Source organism: Phalacrocorax aristotelis, chromosome 10 (genome assembly GCF_949628215.1).
Source record: "Phalacrocorax aristotelis chromosome 10, bGulAri2.1, whole genome shotgun sequence".
Lineage (NCBI taxonomy): Eukaryota > Metazoa > Chordata > Aves > Suliformes > Phalacrocoracidae > Phalacrocorax > Phalacrocorax aristotelis.
The window spans coordinates 1,182,300-1,199,961 of record NC_134285.1 but is presented as its reverse complement, the minus strand read 5'-3'; the positions used below and the strand labels follow the sequence as shown (position 1 = coordinate 1,199,961).

The 17,662-nt window shown below is 55.2% G+C and overlaps 1 protein-coding gene across 3 annotated transcripts in view; it reads left to right on the top strand.

Annotated features, from left to right (window-relative positions):
• Positions 1-17,662, top strand: part of PRKCB (protein kinase C beta) — a 132,571-nt gene that overhangs the window by 94,862 nt on the left and 20,047 nt on the right. For all 3 annotated transcript variants that reach the window (XM_075104588.1, XM_075104587.1, XM_075104589.1), the window contains 6 exons: positions 3,625-3,798; positions 8,007-8,098; positions 9,037-9,099; positions 11,815-11,953; positions 15,002-15,082; positions 15,351-15,458. In XM_075104588.1, coding sequence (XP_074960689.1) covers positions 3,625-3,798; positions 8,007-8,098; positions 9,037-9,099; positions 11,815-11,953; positions 15,002-15,082; positions 15,351-15,458 — 657 coding nt within the window. The remainder of the gene's footprint in view (positions 1-3,624; positions 3,799-8,006; positions 8,099-9,036; positions 9,100-11,814; positions 11,954-15,001; positions 15,083-15,350; positions 15,459-17,662) is intronic.

The window sequence follows — 17,662 nt, the reverse complement described above, 5'->3', positions numbered from 1 at the left end:
GCGTGGCGTTCGGCATCCCTCCGCGCTCGCCCAGCCGCACGCTCTCGCGCCTGGCCCCTTCGGTGCGGGTGTGGGGCCTAAAAGCCAGCTGCAAAGCGCTTTTGCCGTTCACATTTCAGTAAAGCAGAGCTTTTTGGCTCAGCTGTGGCTCGGGATTGCCGTGTCACTGGGAAGCTGCCGCATGAAACACAGTCCCTATACGCCCTAGAGCAGTGTTTTGCATTTAGCGAGGTACGCCGGCCAACCTCTGCCCTTCGCTGCGCCGGTGGTAGCCGCGGCCCCGGTCGGGTGGGAATCGCGCACGGGCGTTCTGGGGGCACCCACCGTGCTTTCTGGGGTCTTCTGCTGCGCAGGGTGGGCTCCGATCGCCCCAGCAGGGTTCAGCTCCCCAGTGCTGTTATTTGCTGCAGCCGAACCCTGTCTGCCAGCAGCTGATTTTACCTGTTACGTTTGTCTGTGTGTAGCCCCAGGGAATTCTCCCGGTGTGTTTATTCCCAAACATGCGCTGTTACCAACAGCAGCACCCTCTCCCCGAGAGTCTCCAAGGAAAAGGTCTGGAGAAGCACCAGGAGGCTTTCCGAGCCCTGCCTGGGGCTGCAATCTCTGCCTCCGAAGGGGCTCCTGCTGCCACCCCCCACCCTGGCACGGTCCCTTCGGGGCAGCAGCTGATGCCAGGCTCAGAGGTTCTCTGGTGTAGTTACTTTTTCTCTGAAAGGGTTACGGGTAGCAAGGTCAGTCTCCGTATAATCGATATTGCACATGAACCACTTACTCCCAGGTCACAGGCTTCATCTTCCCACACACTGTGTTCTTGGAGCTGTGGCTTCTCTTTTCCACCAATTCTGAGCTGCCGAAGCCTGTCTGCTTTTATGACTTAAAAATCAGCCCCATTTTTTTAGCACCCGTGCACGGTGGCTTGTAAATCTCAACTCGTGTGTAAAAGCCATGAAGATAAATGGAGGCAATAAACTGAAACGGTTCAGTTCGCGCAGAATTGCAGGGGAGGGCAGAAGTGCCGAATCCGTGTGAAGCCGCTGTGTCTGCTGCCCTGGCACCGTGTCCCGCGGCCGCAGGCAGGGCACCCGTCTGCCCGCGCCCGTGGGCTCTCCTGCGAGGGGAGCTCCTCTGTTTGGTGCAAAAGGCACCTCGGGGAGCTGGTGCCAGGGAAGGATGAGGCACAGATCTGGTCCCGGCGCCTTGCTGGGCTGCATCGCAGCAGCACACCGAGCTGCTCCGGGTTCTCAACTTTCTTCAATCATCAGTGAATAAATAAATCAGTTACCGAAGTCGCTGACACGCCATCAGTCTGCTTTTTAGCCCTGCCGACGGATGGGTGCGGCGTGCGGTCGCTGCAATCCTGGCCCCGATGATGAAAATGTAAATGTCAGTGGCTTCTCCAAAGCACTTGGCGCTGAGGAGCCCCGATGCCTTTCCTGGCTAAGCCTGACAAGCAGCGTGTCAAGGACAGCCAGCCTCTCCAGCACCGCAGCCAAGTGCCTGACGTGAGCCAGAGCCACAGGCTTCCAAAAAGCACTCTTCCCCATCGTACTGTTATATTTCACTCTAACAAGCAGGCGGGCACTAGAGACCTCCCTCCTCGGGCTGGTCCCCTGCCCTGTCCCCAGTCCTGGGGCTGGTCCCCTGCCCTGTCCCCAGTCCTGGGGCTGGTCCCCTGCCCTGTCCCCAGTCCTCGGGCTGGTCCCCTGCCTTGTCCCCACTCCTCGGGCTGGTCCCCTGCCTTGTCCCCAGTCCTGGGGCTGGTCCCCTGCCCTGTCCCCAGTCCTCGGGCTGGTCCCCTGCCTTGTCCCCAGTCCTGGGGCTGGTCCCCTGCCCTGTCCCCAGTCCTCGGGCTGGTCCCCTGCTCTGTCCCCAGTCCTGGGGCTGGTCCCCTGCCCTGTCCCCAGTCCTGGGGCTGGTCCCCTGCCTTGTCCCCAGTCCTGGGGCTGGTCCCCTGCCCTGTCCCCAGTCCTGGGGCTGGTCCCCTGCCTTGTCCCCAGTCCTGGGGCTGGTCCCCTGCCCTGTCCCCAGTCCTGGGGCTGGTCCCCTGCCTTGTCCCCAGTCCTCGGGCTGGTCCCCTGCCTTGTCCCCAGTCCTGGGGCTGGTCCCCTGCCTTGTCCCCACTCCTCGGGCTGGTCCCCTGCCTTGTCCCCACTCCTCGGGCTGGTCCCCTGCCCTGTCCCCAGTCCTCGGGCTGGTCCCCTGCCTTGTCCCCAGTCCTGGGGCTGGTCCCTGCTTCATCCCCAGTCCTGGGGCTGGTCCCCTGCCCTGTCCCCAGTCCTTGGGCTGGTCCCCTGCCCTGTCCCCAGTCCTCGGGCTGGTACCCTGCCTTGTCCCCAGTCCTTGGGCTGGTCCCCTGCCCTGTCCCCACTCCTCGGGCTGGTCCCCTGCCTGGCGGCCCCAGGGCTGGCACCCTGGTGCCTTCTCCCCAGACCCAAAAGGGGGCTGCTCTGCCCAGGAGGGAGCCCCATGACCGGCTCTGCCCGAGCTCCAGCTCCCCAGGGAGGTTCGGGGCTCTGTGCCGGAGCCGGGCACGTTGTGGTGGGGAGCGTGGGGCTCTGGCCCTTTGTCATCTGCCTCGGGCCAGCGAGGGTTAATTCTGCTGTCTTAGTGTCTCATAAGTCATCTGTGAGACCCGCTCGTGTTTCCTCTGCCAGCCTGCCACGCTCCAAAATGCATTTCAGTTCCACCCCATTGATGTGACTTCTCATAATTTATTTTCAAAACATCCAAACTCCTGTTGCCAATGCGACTGGAGGATTTCTGCGGACTCCTTCAAATGGAAAGCAGTTCATTTCCACCGAGCACTCGGATCTAACGGGATGAGAGAGTGTGAGGGGGGAAAGTGGGAAGCAAAGTGTGCTTTCAGAGTCCGTTTATTTTGCCGGCCGCCCGCGGAGCAGCTTACACTGATGGAGCGTGGTGGATCGGTCTGGGGACGCTCACTGGGACCGATGTGATTAATGAGGGAAGTTTGCACCAGCAGAAGCAGTGCATCCCATTTATTGCGATAAATAAACCTGCAAATGGGTGAAACAGGTTTAAAATGGAAGGTTGCTTGGATTCTTCTGTGTGAGAGGGGCTTTGGCTGGGGGATGGAGCAGCGCGTAATTGGGATTTGATCGCTGTGCGCCTTGTGGAGGGCGTGTGCGGGGCAGAGAAAACCTTGCTGGCTTTTTCTTACTATTGGCTTTATACTAACTTTTTTCAACTTTAATTTTTTTACCACTTCGTAACATGATGGATTCTGTGTTCCAGCTCTCGGCGCCCTCCCCCGACGCTGCTTGCACCCTGAGGGTGCCGAACCAGGGCCCAACTCAGGGGTGAAAGGTGTTGAAGGGTGACCTGTGAGTCAGACATCAGCAGACCCCTCGGGCTGGCTTCCTCGAGGTGATCAGGTGGCGAGGAAGTAGACGTGTTACTGGTTAGACTTAGGGTTCCTAATTCATTTTGGAAATCCCGCTGGTAGCTTTCTGCGTCGTTTGGCACCCGAATCTCTTTTCAGGGCTGTAAGGGGAGCCACGGGATAATAAGCAAGCATTATTTTTAACTAGTGGCCGTGGCAAACTAGCAGCGTTGGAGACCCTCGTTTGCCTTTATCCTGCGTGTGTCCTCTCCCTCGCGCAGGTGATGCTGGCGGAGAGGAAGGGCACTGACGAGCTCTACGCCGTTAAGATCTTGAAGAAGGACGTCGTTATCCAGGACGACGACGTGGAGTGCACGATGGTTGAAAAACGCGTCCTGGCTCTCTCTGGGAAGCCTCCGTTCCTGACCCAGCTCCACTCCTGCTTTCAGACGATGGTAAGTGCCGCTGCCACCGCAGCTTGTCCCGGGGCGCGGGGCAGAGCCGGCCGGGGACCCTGCTGGGCCCTGAGCGTTGAGCTGGGGGAGCCTGGCGCTTTGCAAAATGCTACGGTGGTGAGTTTGTGAGCAGAAACCCTCTCCCAGAGACCCAGTGTCACCAGTTATCCGGGACCAGCGCCTCTCAGGGTGGCTGCAGGGCGCCCGGGAGCAGCGCGGGTGGAGCCGCAGGGATTTCTGCTCTGCTTCTTGAAAACGTGCCTTCGCTTTTATTCATGTTTCTTTCCTGGGTGTCACTCCCCTTGCAGAAGCAGCCGCGTATTTTCTGCCTTGGCAACCTCGCAACTTGTCTGATTTCCTGGCAAAAAATGCCTCCATGAACAAAATGTGTGTGTGTGTTCAGCTGGAGGCTGTAATGGAGAATATCTGCACCCTGAGATTTTTTTTATCAGGGAGCTGTTGATGGCTTTAGATGTGATTTCCCAGCCCCTCCAGTGCCCCCCCCCACCTGTGATGTCTGTTATGATTCAATAGCAAAGGGCTGCGCTTTTCTCAGTATTCATTCTTGTGATCAAAAATTGGAGAGCGAGACCTAATACAAACCGCAGGAAATTCAGTTTGAAACGGGCGTGTGATTGAGTTTGTCCAAATCGGGAGCAGGGAGAGGGAGCGGGGAAGGGGACAGGGGACCTTTAAAGCGATCTCTGGGCAGCTGTCGAGCAACCTGTGAATGAAAGCGTCCAGGTACATGTCAGCGGGAGCAGGGAGAGGGAATCAGCAGAGTCCTTTGGAACGATGACAATGGTATCCAGGAGGATTACATTTTAATATTATCCCAGAAATTTAATTTACCAAACACATTCAGTGTATTTAAAGCCTGCGGACCGGCTTTGCAGCACAGTAATCAGAATGTGGTAGGAGAAGCTATTTCACACAGCATCTCTCTGGCATCTGAAGTGAGTCAGCGCAGGATTATTCCTGGCAGACCTATAGTAGCTTAATAGTAATCGTATTTGTAATGTAATCAAAATGTATAGCAGGGTGTATTATCAAACGCTGGCACAAAGCACTCTGATTTCTGGGAGCACCGTCTGGAGCACACTTCTCAGTCGGGGCTGTTAGTTCAGCGACCGGTGGGAGAGAGAAAAGCCCTAAATCTGCATTTTAGAGAGTGAAGATGAGCGGTGGGAGAGCTCCTGCCTGGGTCTGAAGGACAAGGGAAGCCTCATGCTGGTCCGGCTGAGGGATCTTGGGGTGCTCTGCCCCAAAAAGGTCCTGGGTCTGAGCCTGGGCTCCCGGGAGGAGGGGTGAGCCGGTGTCCCCCGGTGTCCCCGGGTGAGCCATGCCTTCACTGACGACCTCCCTTCCCTCTGGGGCTCAGCAGCGAAGGGCGCGGCAGCAGCAGTGACACGGAGGAATGATAAATAACGGGTGGATGGGGAACGCGGCTGTGGTCCTGGCTCTGACCCTGTGCACAGAGGAGAGGCGGGCAGGAGGAGGAACCCAACGAGTGGTTGATGAGGAGGAGGGCATCAGAAGGAGCCCGGGAGCTGCACCGTGGCTGCCCGAGGAAGGGGCGTGCGTGTTTTACCAGCTCCGTGCAAGCCTCTGCAGGGGGTATTTATGTGTCTGTAACTTGCTGTTGCTCGGTGAGTTTGGATGCTCCAATCTTGGACAGACCCCGTCCTTTTCTGCCGTAGACAAGAGCCAGGAGAGCTTTCCGTTTCCATCCCTCTCTTCCAGCCTGTAGGCTGCCCAGCCATCTGGCTGCTTTATTCACGACATATTTTTTTTTTCCTCTGAAGCACCAGCATTCTCTTCTCCACCCAAATGAGGAAAGCTCAAATCCTGCTTTTTAGAGCTCAGCTGGCTGTTTCAAGAGACCGTCTTTTTAATATTCTTCCTTCTTGAAGCTGATCGATATATTTAGGAAACAGCTGCAAACGAGCGCGGTATTGCTTTCCTCTCCAGCTACTGTCACAGGATGACTAGCGTGACAGCGGCTGCTGAAGGTGACTTTGCCCCGTGCCTAACTGCTGAACTGTATCGACGCCGTGGCAGAGGCAGTCATTTCCAGAGGGGTATGCACCGAAATTCCCACTCCTCTGATAAGCCGAAATCTCTTTTCTACCCCATCAGCGCCACATGTTTTTCACAGCCTGATTGCCCCTTCGGTACCGTATTTAATTGCCCTTGAGGGGACGCCGCTGTCGGGGTGGGCTGAGCATCGCCAGGCTCTGCTGCGCCCGGGGTGGAAGAGCTGATTACCCGAGCTACCCCGTAACCCTTATTATGGTAATGCTCACATTTGCAGATCTTCTGGGCTCCTTGTCCTTCCTGTGTTAGAAGCATGGCAAGGTTTATTTCAGGAGGAAACGAAGAATGGGAAATATTACGGATTATTATGTAACGCCGCAATCCCGAAGCTCTCACGGGGCTCCAGCCTTCGCCTCCTTCCTTCGGTGGCGCGGGGCTGGGGCGATGCCTCTGGGCGTCGAGGCCCCACGCCGACCGCGCTTTGGAGGCTGCAGAAAGCTGCCTGTTGTAAGAAGGGTGACCCAGGCCTGACGTTACGCAGCGCTTTGCTGTCCTCATCCATACCTGGCACACGCGCAGGTCCGAGCACGGGTATCTGCGGGCAGGGAGGACCCCCTCGGACGGCAGTCTGTCCCGCGCCTGCAGGCACTCCGGTAGTCCGGAGCTGTCGCTTCTCCCGCCCTGAGCAACGTCCCGTGCTCTCGGCAGGTTTAGGTTGGTGGCTTTGGCAGTCTTGTGCGATTTTCTTCACAGCCGTTTCCCATTTAAAAAAAAAAAAATAAAGAGCTGTGAAACATAGAGGAAAGTGGTGTTTCAAGGGCATGGATTCCCCAGGGTAAAGGTGTTGCTGGTGTGGAGCTCCCGCTTGCCCCCCATGACTTGCAGGGCTCTTGCTAGAGCCCTGTTTGGGATGTGGCACGATAAGATCCAGCTGCTTTTGTTTTATTAATCCACAGTTCTGAGCTTTGTGGGAGCGCCAGGGTCTTGTTCCGTGCCTTGTTGCTCTCCTTGAGGCTGATCATGGCCCACGCTTTCTCAAATTTCTAGCAATGTTTAGAGGACTGGGCTTACATCCAGCAAGACTAACGCTGGCAATGAATGCGGGAGCCGTGCTGCGCATACAACACCCCCAGCAGCTCACGGCAGTCGCCGTGGCTCCAGGGCAGCTGCGGTGCAAGCCCGAGCCTGCCCCTGCACACGGCTGGGCTTTCCCTGGGGACAGCGCGGTGCAGAGAGAAACCCATCGCTTCAGAAGCTTGCTTGGGAACCTCTTAGGCCTGAACCTACGTGGCTGCCACACTGTTGAAGAGGGGGGGTGTGCTTTAATCTGGAAAGTTTTAATTAATGAAAGCAAAGTGCGTGTTGCACATCAGAGGCAAAGTCAGTGTGTGCTTATAGGTGGCTGTGATCGCACCTACTAGCGAGTAGTTTAATTGATTCAGCCACTGATTGACCTGTTTGTTCTGCTCTTAACAATTACTTAATCAATTAACCATGTGTGAACATTAAGTGTACCCTCGGACCAGGCTGGGAGGAGCGGGGAGAGGGGTCTGCTGAGGCTGCTGGGAGCGGGGTGGGGGGCTCTGCAACCTCCTCCTGCCTCCCCGGCTTGGCCGGGGGCTGCTGGGACCCCTGCAGGCATGTGCCGCAGGCTGCTCCCGGGGAGAGGGCGAGACTGGTGAGCTGGGAACGACACACGTCCCTCGTGGTGCTTGGCCAAACCGCCCTGGTCGCTGCCGGCACACGGAGGCTGGTCCCCGTGGGAACCGCTCACGGCTCTCGCGCCTCTCGTAACTGAAGCCGTGCGGTGCCTGGAGAATGCTGGCAAGGAGCTGCCTGATCCAACACCCTGCAAAACGGACTCGGTGGCGAATGAGAGCAAATTTAATAATGGGAAGTGAAAAACCTCTGGTTTAGGAATTCCTCCACTTGCCTTCTCCGTCGGATCCATCTGCAGCGGTGCAGGGCTTAAGTCCGGGGCTTTGGAAAGGAATTAATGCATCTGCCTTATGGGCTCCGTATGAGCACGAGCTCCACCTGCACCCCTTGGGGAGGGCAATGGTGATAACTGTATTGCCATGAAAACACAGGCTGGAGCTCTCAGTTGCCATGGTCCTGCAGATTCCCTGCTCTAATAATCCTGCTGCTAATTGTTTGCTTTCTTTCTTTAGGATCGCTTGTATTTTGTGATGGAATATGTGAACGGTGGGGACTTAATGTACCAGATCCAGCAGGTTGGGAGGTTTAAAGAGCCACATGCTGTGTAAGTTCAGTAGCCCTAGTTTGGCACCTTCAGGGTAGGTATTTGGTGTGCTTTTGTCGTATAGCTGGAAATATAGTCCAAGGCACAGGCTTTTGTGGTGCAAGTCCTGGGCAGAAAGGGGGGGAAGGGGAGGACGGCAGGAATGGGAAGATGCAGGATGATTCTTTGCCCGTTGCCAAGGATGCTGGTGCCTCCAGATCATCTTTGGGATACATTGGCACTTGGTGATAGGGGAATTACTGACCTTCATAAAAGCACAAGGCAGGGAGCTTTGGAGGCTTCCTGTGGTGAGCTCCCAGCCCACTGTGCTGCCAGCATGCCTCCGGTCTGCCCCGTGCCCTTCCCCGGGGACGCTGGGTCTTTGGCTCCTCTGCTGGGGTCGCCAACCCGAGCGTTAACTGGTGGCTTTCGGCTCCTGCTCCCTGTAACCTGGGCAGCGCGGAATGTGCTCGTGAAAGCCTTTGTATGCTTAAATAGAAGACACAAACAGTGAGCAGAGCCCGGGTGGGTTTGGACCAGTGCTTTGCACTCTGGCAGAGTCCTCCGAGACCCAGAATATTCTTCAAAGCAAGCGGTGGCAGTGCGTGTTATCTCCTCGGCCTCCCCGAGATGACAGATAACTTTTCAAGCCGCGTTGCCAGCGCACAGTAACGAACAGCCGCAGATCCCAGCTCTCGCTTAATGAGAATCTGTGTAACAAGAAGTGACAGCCCCCTGCTAGCCCCCAGCGACCTGACCGCATCCCTACCCGATGCGAGCAGAGGGTGGGCTCTGTCATTCTCCTCTGATACTTGTCTGGTGGTTTTAAGTTGTGTCTGTCTTTATCCTTTGGTCATGTATGCCCAATGGGTTTTATTTAGTGCGATTGGATTTGGAAGGTTTTCATTTTGATTCATCTCCTTTAATTATCAGTCTTCCTTTTAAACCTTTCCTTTCAGATTCTACGCAGCAGAAATAGCCATTGGCCTCTTCTTTCTGCAGAGCAAAGGCATCATTTATCGGTAGGTGAGCAAGTTCCTCCTTCCTCTCTTCCCCCGAGATCTCCAGCCACAGCCGGAGCGATGCGACGAGTGCGGTGCTCCGCAGGGCTCCCGCAGCCCCGCTGCCGGCTCTGTGACGGACCGCGGGGCTCCCCACCCTGCTCGTGCCGCAGGCGGGGGCCGGCACCTGCCTGTCCCGAAACGGAGCTGGGAGCCTCCTGGTGCCGCTGGGACTTGAGAAGGTTCTTGTCTTTGTCCCCGTTCTACAGGAAGGCAGCTCTGGTTCCCCTCTTGCCTCTGTTTCACGCGTTTCTCTCCCTATGACACAAATGCTTGCTGGCAGCGTGGACCAATTCTAAGCCACGCATTTTGCTGCAGGGCACTATTTTCTTACCATTAACACTAGAGTAAGTGCTTATGAATGGCTTATTCTGAGATCTGGAGTGCGAGTATGTCACTTCTGGTTCAGGCACTAAAACTTCTTTTCCATTCGTGGTGTGATGATAGCATCCAGAGCTAGCTAGGTCACTGCCAAGTGCTGGACCGGGCTCTGAGGCTGCTGCTTAAGCGCTGAAACTAGTCTGCTGCTGCTCTTCCCTGCCTAGGCGTATTCCCAGAGCCCGAGGTAGAGCAGAGCATCCTAATGAGTGTCAGATACCATTAACTGCTTTGCAAAAAGAAATGCCAGCTGTGCTGCTGAAGTTACGAGATGCTGAAGACTGTTCCGAAGATGAAAGGAGTGGAGCAAGCCTGACGTGAGGGATGTTTTTTGCCATCAGCCGCTACAGAGAGATTCTAGGTCTGCTGGTCCCCAGTGCCCCTTCTTCCTTCCTTCCCCCGCAACCAGGCTCGTGTCCGTCTGCCTTTGGCCCGTCGGGGTTCTAAGCGCTGACACAATAATTGGAAAAAACAGCCTTAAAAAACCAGGAAGATTATGTAAATTATGCTGTTCCTGTTGTTGGGCTCTTACTTAACAAAGTTAAGCCTCATGCCCTGCGCAGCCCCACGGGTCTGCTGAGCAGGCTGTTCCCAGTGGGGTATGTCGTGGGGTCTCTAAGAGGGCTCACGCAGCCACGGCGTGCCCTTGAGGCCCGCGCTGCGATGCGCGATGTGCATTTGCTCTGCCCCGAGCCGACAGGCGGGCAGGGCACAGCCTGTGCCTGCACCAAGGTGCCGCTCTGTCACCTGCCTTGTCACCTACTGTCGCCCTCGGGCAAGGGAAATCTCACAGACATGCTCCGATATGGAAATGGAGACCTCTGAGTAATGCTTCCCTGCATAGAACATAAGGCAGGAGCGGCACAGGTCACGGACCTGCACGGTAATTACGCGGCTGGTAATGCAGAAACTGCACCTGAAATCACAGAATCCCAGAGTCACAGAATCCCAGGCTGGCAGGGACCTCAGGGACCATCTAGTCCAACCTTTCTGGGAAGAGCCCAGCCTAGACAAGACGGCCCAGCACCCTGTCCAGCCGACTCTTGAAGGTGTCCAACGTGGCCGAGCCAACCCCTTCCCTGGGGAGATTATTCCAACGGTGACTGTCCTCACTGTGAAACATTTCCCTCTCGTGTCCAATCGGAATCTCCCCAAGGGCAACTTGTGTCCATCCCCCCGTGTCCTCTCCATGGGACCCCTTGTGAAAAGGGAGTCTCCATCTTCTTTGTAGCTGCCCCTTAAGTGCTGGTACACGGGGATGAGATCCCCTCTGAGCCTCCTTTTCTCAAGGCTGAACAAGCCCAGCTCTCCCAGCCTATCCTCATACGGCAGCTTCCCAGTCCTCCAATCATCCTGGTGGCCCTTCTCTGGGCCCCTTCCAGCCTGGCCACATCCTTTTTGTACAGCGGGAACCAGAACTGCACACAGCGCTCCAGGGGTGTCCTGACCAGCGCTGAGCAGAGCGGGATAACGACTTCTTTCTCTCTGCTGGTGATGCCCTTTTTGATGCAGCCCAGCATCCTGTTGGCCTTCTTGGCCGCAGCAGCCACTGTTCGCTCATGTTGAGCTTTCTGTCCACCAGGACCCCCAGGTCCCTCCCCACAGAGCTGCTCTCCAGCCAGGTGGATCCCAGTCTGTGCTGCACTCCCGGATTATGTTTTCCCAGGTGCATGCCCTTACACTTCTCCTTGTTGAAATACCGAGTGTTTGCTGCAAAACCATCCTTCAGGCTGGAGCAGCCACCTCTGGGGGGCCGGTCAGGGCCGGGAGCTGGCTCGGGAGCTTTACAGCTGAAACTGTCTCTTCGATTTGTGCGGAAGAGCAAAGCTCCTGCAGGGTTGGGTATAACTAACAGCTATTCCGCGGGCAAGGATCAGAGAGAAGCACGGCTGATTTGTGTTTTCGTGGGGGAGCACAGCAGAGGTGATGCAGGGGCTTCTGCTGAGCAGGTACTCCTTCAGTGCTGGTGAGCTTTAAGTACACTCTGATTTCCATAGGCGCAAAAAAAAATTCTATTAAAGCTGTCTCCCTGCTAGATGAGAGTTTTCCGTCATACACTTAAAAGCGATTTGCCCAGCATGGGGTTGCTGTGGGTTAAAAGTGAGCTAAACAATTCATCCTGGCAGATCTCTGACTTATTTTCCCTCATTTCCCCAAACGTTTTCCTCCAAAGAGTCTGGGGGTGAGTCGAGGCCAGAGCTCGCGTGCCAGAGAGCACTTGGGCTCAGGAAACGTGTTCCTTTGCCCGGTGGCTTCGCAGGTGGTCCTTTGTGTAATCGTTTCGCTTTGGCTTTGTAGAGACCTGAAGCTGGACAACGTGATGCTGGATAGCGAGGGGCACATAAAGATCGCGGACTTCGGCATGTGCAAGGAGAACATCTGGGACGGGGTGACTACCAAGACCTTCTGCGGCACTCCGGACTACATTGCACCTGAGGTAGGAGATGCAGAAAGGCAGTAGATGCTCTGTACATCTTCCAGCAGCCTGCCTGATGCTCTTTTCCATGGGGTGGCTTTGCTGCGGGCAGCTTTCTGATAGAAACAGGGGCATTAGTGAATTCACCATCCGCCCGGAAAGTCCATCCCCTCAGCACTGTCCGTCCCCGCAGAAGGCTACAGCTGGAAGCGGCGATGCTGGATCTGCCTCTCCGTTCGGCTGCATGCCCTGCTTCAGCCTCAAAGTACAAAAAATCCTCCGTGCTGGTCTCCCTGCAGCGTTTTCCCCCTTGGGGGTGTTTTTGTGCCGCTGGTGTCCCCGTGCCTGTCTGACCTTTGGCACGCTCAAACCCACCAAGGGCTGCTCCTCGCTGGCATCCTCGCTCCTGGAAAAGATGAGCCCAGGAGCTCGGCTTCACCCCTCGCCCGTGTGACAGCCGCTCCCAGCACGGCGTCACCGCTGGGGAAGAACGGAATTGTCACTGGGTAATATTTCCATGTGAAGTGGGAATCTTTAGATCTCTCCAGCTTGCTACGTGCAGCGAAGGGCCGTGTGCCTGGTGAGGAGAGGCTCCCTTTATACGGCTCTAGATGACTCCGAAATTATTTTGCGTTTTGTTATTACTCATGTGATGAAGTCACATATGACGCTTACGTGACGTGCGGTAGGGGTGCAATTTAATGTCAGACTTGGGAAATTCAGGTAGGTAATTATTCCCAAATACCTGTTCCCTTAACATAAAAATACCCCTCTAAAATCTTCTCACTCTGCTGAATTTTCAATGATGAGATGAATATTTATTCATTTAAATACCTTAGAGAAGACGATTCTCTTTGCTAGGACATAGTTAGATGTGCTTTATGCTGAACCACATGGTGTTTTGCTGCAGCCAGAGCGGTCTTTAGGTACTTGTTCAAATGGGTATTACGTATCCTCATCCTACCAAGGTTAATGCTGGTGCCCTGCTGGTTCGTAGCTCAGTTGCTGGGTGTCATTAATACTCTTCCAAAGCAGGACAAGTGGCCAGTTCTCTTGGTATTTGCCTGAGCGTTATCACTTACACTTTTGTTTCCTTCTGCTTGCTATAATTTTTTATTCCAAAAGAAAAACAGAAGATGGGAAATCAGGGGGCAAATCGCTGCAGTACCCCGGAATGGTGTTAAAGCCGGGTACCAGCGGGTCTCAAAAGACAGAATATACACATCCCCTACTTTGTGCCTAGAACCAGGGCATGCCGTTCTGGCGCGGTCTCCAGCTGGGTGGCCAAGCCCACCGCAGCGCCGCGGTCCCCGCGTGGAGCTCGGCTCCCGGGCCCTCCTGCTGGACCTGCTGGACTCCCGTTAGGAAGCTGCGATGTTCTCAAGCCAACGTGTCTGCAGGGTGAACACATCCTGCGATTTGCTTGACCCATTTTCAGGGCTTTTTATGTTCTAAGCCACAGCTCTGCGTGCCAAGGCGACGGGTACCAAGCGCAGGTGACCCCACATGCATCACCTCTTCTGAACAAAACGTGTTCTTCAGCTGTTGGGCTTTGACCTTCCCTAAGGTGCAGTCGGCAACTTCAGTTTACAGAGACTGCTTTTCTGCAAGGATTCCTTCTAAGTACTATTTTCTTTTAAAGGCCTTTTATAGTGTGAACAGTTCACACCTAAATTGCCCAGAGCACTCGTAAGTCATCTAAAGAGCAAGTGGGAGGTGTTTCAGAGCTGCAGCTCGACGCCTGCTCCCAGCGGCAAGGGTCTGGCCAGGCTGCGGGACGCTGCCGAGGCAGCGAGGGTCGTGTCGCTGCGTTTGGGCGACAGAAGAGAAGGGGACGGAAGAGAAGGCTGGCGTCGCTCGTGTTCTCTAACCGCGGCTCGGCGCTGATGCTTTCACGGGATGGAAGTCTTTTCTTAGGCGGGGAGGCAGCACCTGACCTGCACCTTGGCCTACCTCCTGGTCGGATCGCGCTGGACGCTGCGGAGGTCTTTTGCAAGGGCGGGGGGCGCTGAACATGAGGGCTCTGGAGGTTGCCTGGAGCCGCGGGACCTGAGCCTGGCTCGGGAGCAGGGGTATAACGGCAGGAGCCAGCCTCTGGGGCCGGGTTGCCGTGTACGCAATCCTGTGATCAGCATACCATTTGCGTTTGTACTCAAGTAGAGGAATCTTTGCAGGATAGAATTCTGTGATTAGGATGAATAAAGTGCGTAATTGTTTTGCATTAAGTAACAGATGGCAAAGCCCGAGGCCTGTCAAACCCCAAGCACTGAAATGACGCCTGGCAGCAGCAGCAGCATCCCAGCAAATGAACTGGAGCTTGAAAGACCCTTCAAAGCAGAAAGGTGCCCATGGGGGGCCGGCTCCTTCTGCGCTCCCTGGGCTGGACGTGTCGCTGCTCCCCTTCAGGTGTGGCTGCAGCCTCCCGCCGCAGCCCGGCCGTGCTGCAGGGTGGAGGGACCCCCAAAGCGATACCCTGACTCCAAACAACCACATTGCTCAGGGAAGGGGGGGGCCATTGGTTATTACCTTATTTTGTGAGGGGTGTCCTGCAATAAATAATATAAAGCAAACCGGCAGCCTGGAATGCAGAGGGTTTTGGCTACCCGTGTGCTGCAAGTATCTTTTAAAGGGCCTCGTAGCATCCGCGGAGGGCCAAATTCTGTGTTGTTATTTCAAAGCAACTGCACTGAATTCAGCGGAAAAAAGTTCCCGACGTGCAAGAACGGCTGCTGCTCCGGCTCCGACGCGCCTGGCAGTGATGAGTCTGCAGGAGCACAACAAACACGCCAATATTCTGTTTGAATCAGAATGAATCTGTCTGAAATCAGTGAATACTCTGGTTTTTCCTAATATTTAGTGCACATCTGAAGGCTGATGATTTTTTTTGAAGTTACTGAACCCTTCCCCTGTCATGGGTTCTGTTTATAATTGCAATTTCCTGCCGTTCAGGGACTGGTGTCTCAGTAAATAACCTTGTCCATCTGACCTGGACCGCAGCTTGAAATCGGTTTGCATTGTGCCAACAGGTTAAAAATGGGAGCGTAATCCTGCTGTTTGTGTTGTTTTCAGATAATTGCTTATCAGCCCTATGGGAAGTCCGTGGATTGGTGGGCGTTTGGAGTCCTGCTCTATGAAATGTTAGCTGGCCAGGTAATTGAATTTTAATTGATTCCCACGGGATTGAGTTAAATTCCGTTGCGAGCATATGCTGATGTGTAATTTGTTTTGTTGCTGGCACCCGGTGGGAGGCCATCCCCTCCGTGCGGGAGATGGAGCCGTGGATGCAGCCCCGGGGACCGCGAGGCTGAGACACGAGTCGCCGCGCGGCCGGGGCTGGTGCCGTGGGTGAGGATCGCAGCAGCAAATGGAAGCTCAAAGATCACGAGATGCCGCTGAGCCTCTGTTTGCTTTGCTCTAGGCTCCCTTTGAGGGGGAAGATGAAGACGAGCTCTTCCAGTCCATCATGGAGCACAACGTAGCCTACCCCAAGTCCATGTCCAAGGAGGCAGTGGCAATCTGCAAAGGGGTAAGGGCTGGCCGTCGGTGTCTGGAGGAGGGAGGGGTGCGGCCGGTGGGCGCAGCGCTGTGTGTGCACCTCAGCCCTACGCGCGCGGGGGGCCCGAGCCCCCCTTGCCCTGCGGCAGGCTCCCGGCGCGAGGGGAACCTGCCAACACCCCATCGTGTTCTGGGGCCCGCGCTCTCCGCTCCTAGGCCCGCAGCTCGTGCCGCTTCACGTCTATGTACTAAAACCAGTGAAAAATTACACCTCGATCCCCTCTGCCGTTACGCCTCACGGAGCAGAAGCGCAGCCAGGCCGCGAGGGCTGGCCTGTCTTTGCTCAGGTGAAGGCCGGGAGAAGATCGGAGCGTTGGGTGGGACGTGGGAGTTGAGGGCGTTTGCCTGGAGACCCTCCTCCCCGTTAGGTACCAACAGCGGAGCTTTGTACATATCTGCCTGAAAAGAAGAACAATGCCTAGAGAAAACGAGTGTGATTTCTGAACAGTTTTCCTAAAATCAGATACAAAGCCTTCATCCTGCAGAGGCTTCCGTTTCACTGTGGTGAGTTGCCCTTTAGGGGCACCTGAAGTTCAGTGCTGGTGTGCCTCTCTGTTGGGTCAGAGCAGCATTTTCGTCATCGTATCTCCTAAATTGCAGTGAAGCTCTGCGTTGCCCGGTGTCCTGAGCTCTCTGTGGGCTGGGCCTGGGCAAGACTTAAACGCAGTCTGAATTAATCAGGGTTGTGATGAATAAAGGCTGGCTCGGCCCTGTTGCATGTGGTTATTGCTTGGGACTGAGCCTCATCTCAGCCAGCCAGTGTCAAACAGCGCTATAAATACGTGTTTGTGTAGGAACCTAAAATATGTTTGCTTTTAATAGTTAATATTTAAAACATCTGAATGTTCTATACCTCAAAATAGTGTTTCTACCTACAAATGACACATCTTGCGCTTAACGCTCCCACTGTGGCATTTCAAAGCCTCTTCCCGGTGTTGCCAGGATTCAGAGCTGGTGTTGAAGAGGAGCATTTGCTTGTCCCGTGGGGAAAAGCTGCTGCAGGTGCTCCCCGCCTGGAGCGGGCACAGGCAGGGGATGCTGTCCAGGCCGCCCGGCACTCGCCTTCAGCAGAATGTAGTAAAACCAAGTCCTTAATTCAGAAACCACATTGTGGTCGAAGGGGGAGCTTCCACAGACCTTCTCACCCTCTCTCATTCCTCTTGCTGCTGTCGCTTGGGTCGCAAGGGGAAAGTCACCATGTCCCTGGCCGGGCAGGAGGGAGGGAAGGTGCTTGGTGATGCTGAATGCCGTTATCCCCGCGGTGCCCGAGGGAGGGAGCGGTGCTTGCAAGGGAGTGGAGGCTGGGGCAGGGACGGATCTCGCTGTCGGCTTTGTTTGCTGCTGCATCAGTCAAAACGCGAATGCTGTAAATAGATGAGAAGAGACCGTGACTGAAACGTCTGCTGGGTGTAGCTGTAATGGCTTTTCTCACTTTAGGAAATGTGAGGCTGCATGGGAGGACATTTAGCCATGCATGGAGAGCTTTGCTCTTTATAAATTATTGGGGTGGTTCGGTTTTTTCTGCAGCGAAGTGGTGGTTCCCTTTGCACAACTGTTGTTTCAGGGGAGCACACAAAAATTCCTGACATTCTTTGCCACCACCAAACTGCTACACCGGGCAGTTTAATTAAAAATATGTGCAGTATTTACGAACTGTCACTAAGCTGGGAACAACCTACCTTTTCCCTGGAATACAGTAAAATACGTCTCAATTAACCACAGGGCCGTTGGAGCCGTGCTGTTTGTGTTGGTGCCTGGTAGCTCTTCCAGGAGGGCACAAGACCAGCCTTTACACCAGCCCGGAGAGCAAGCAATTGGAGAAGCGGCTGCTCCTGAGCACGAAGGGTTCGGTATTTCACTGCCAGGCTCCCCAAAACAATTCTGTTGTTCCCACGCGGTTTCACTCCGGCGTGCGGGTGCCAGTCATCACTTACTGTTGCACAGCTCAGAGATGAAAAGCATTTGATCCTGAAAGCTTGTAGCGGCCCAAGCCAAGAAACAGGCGTTAATCACAGATAGTTGGCCGGGAAGCAAAATGGAGAGTTAACCAGAACGCAGCTCCTTGACTCGACAGTCAGCACGAATTAGCGGATCAAATGGAGCATTTCCCTCCTCTGCTGTCAACTTGGATTTTCTTCCGAAGGCTGATGTCGGAACTGCTGTTTCCGCGGTGCC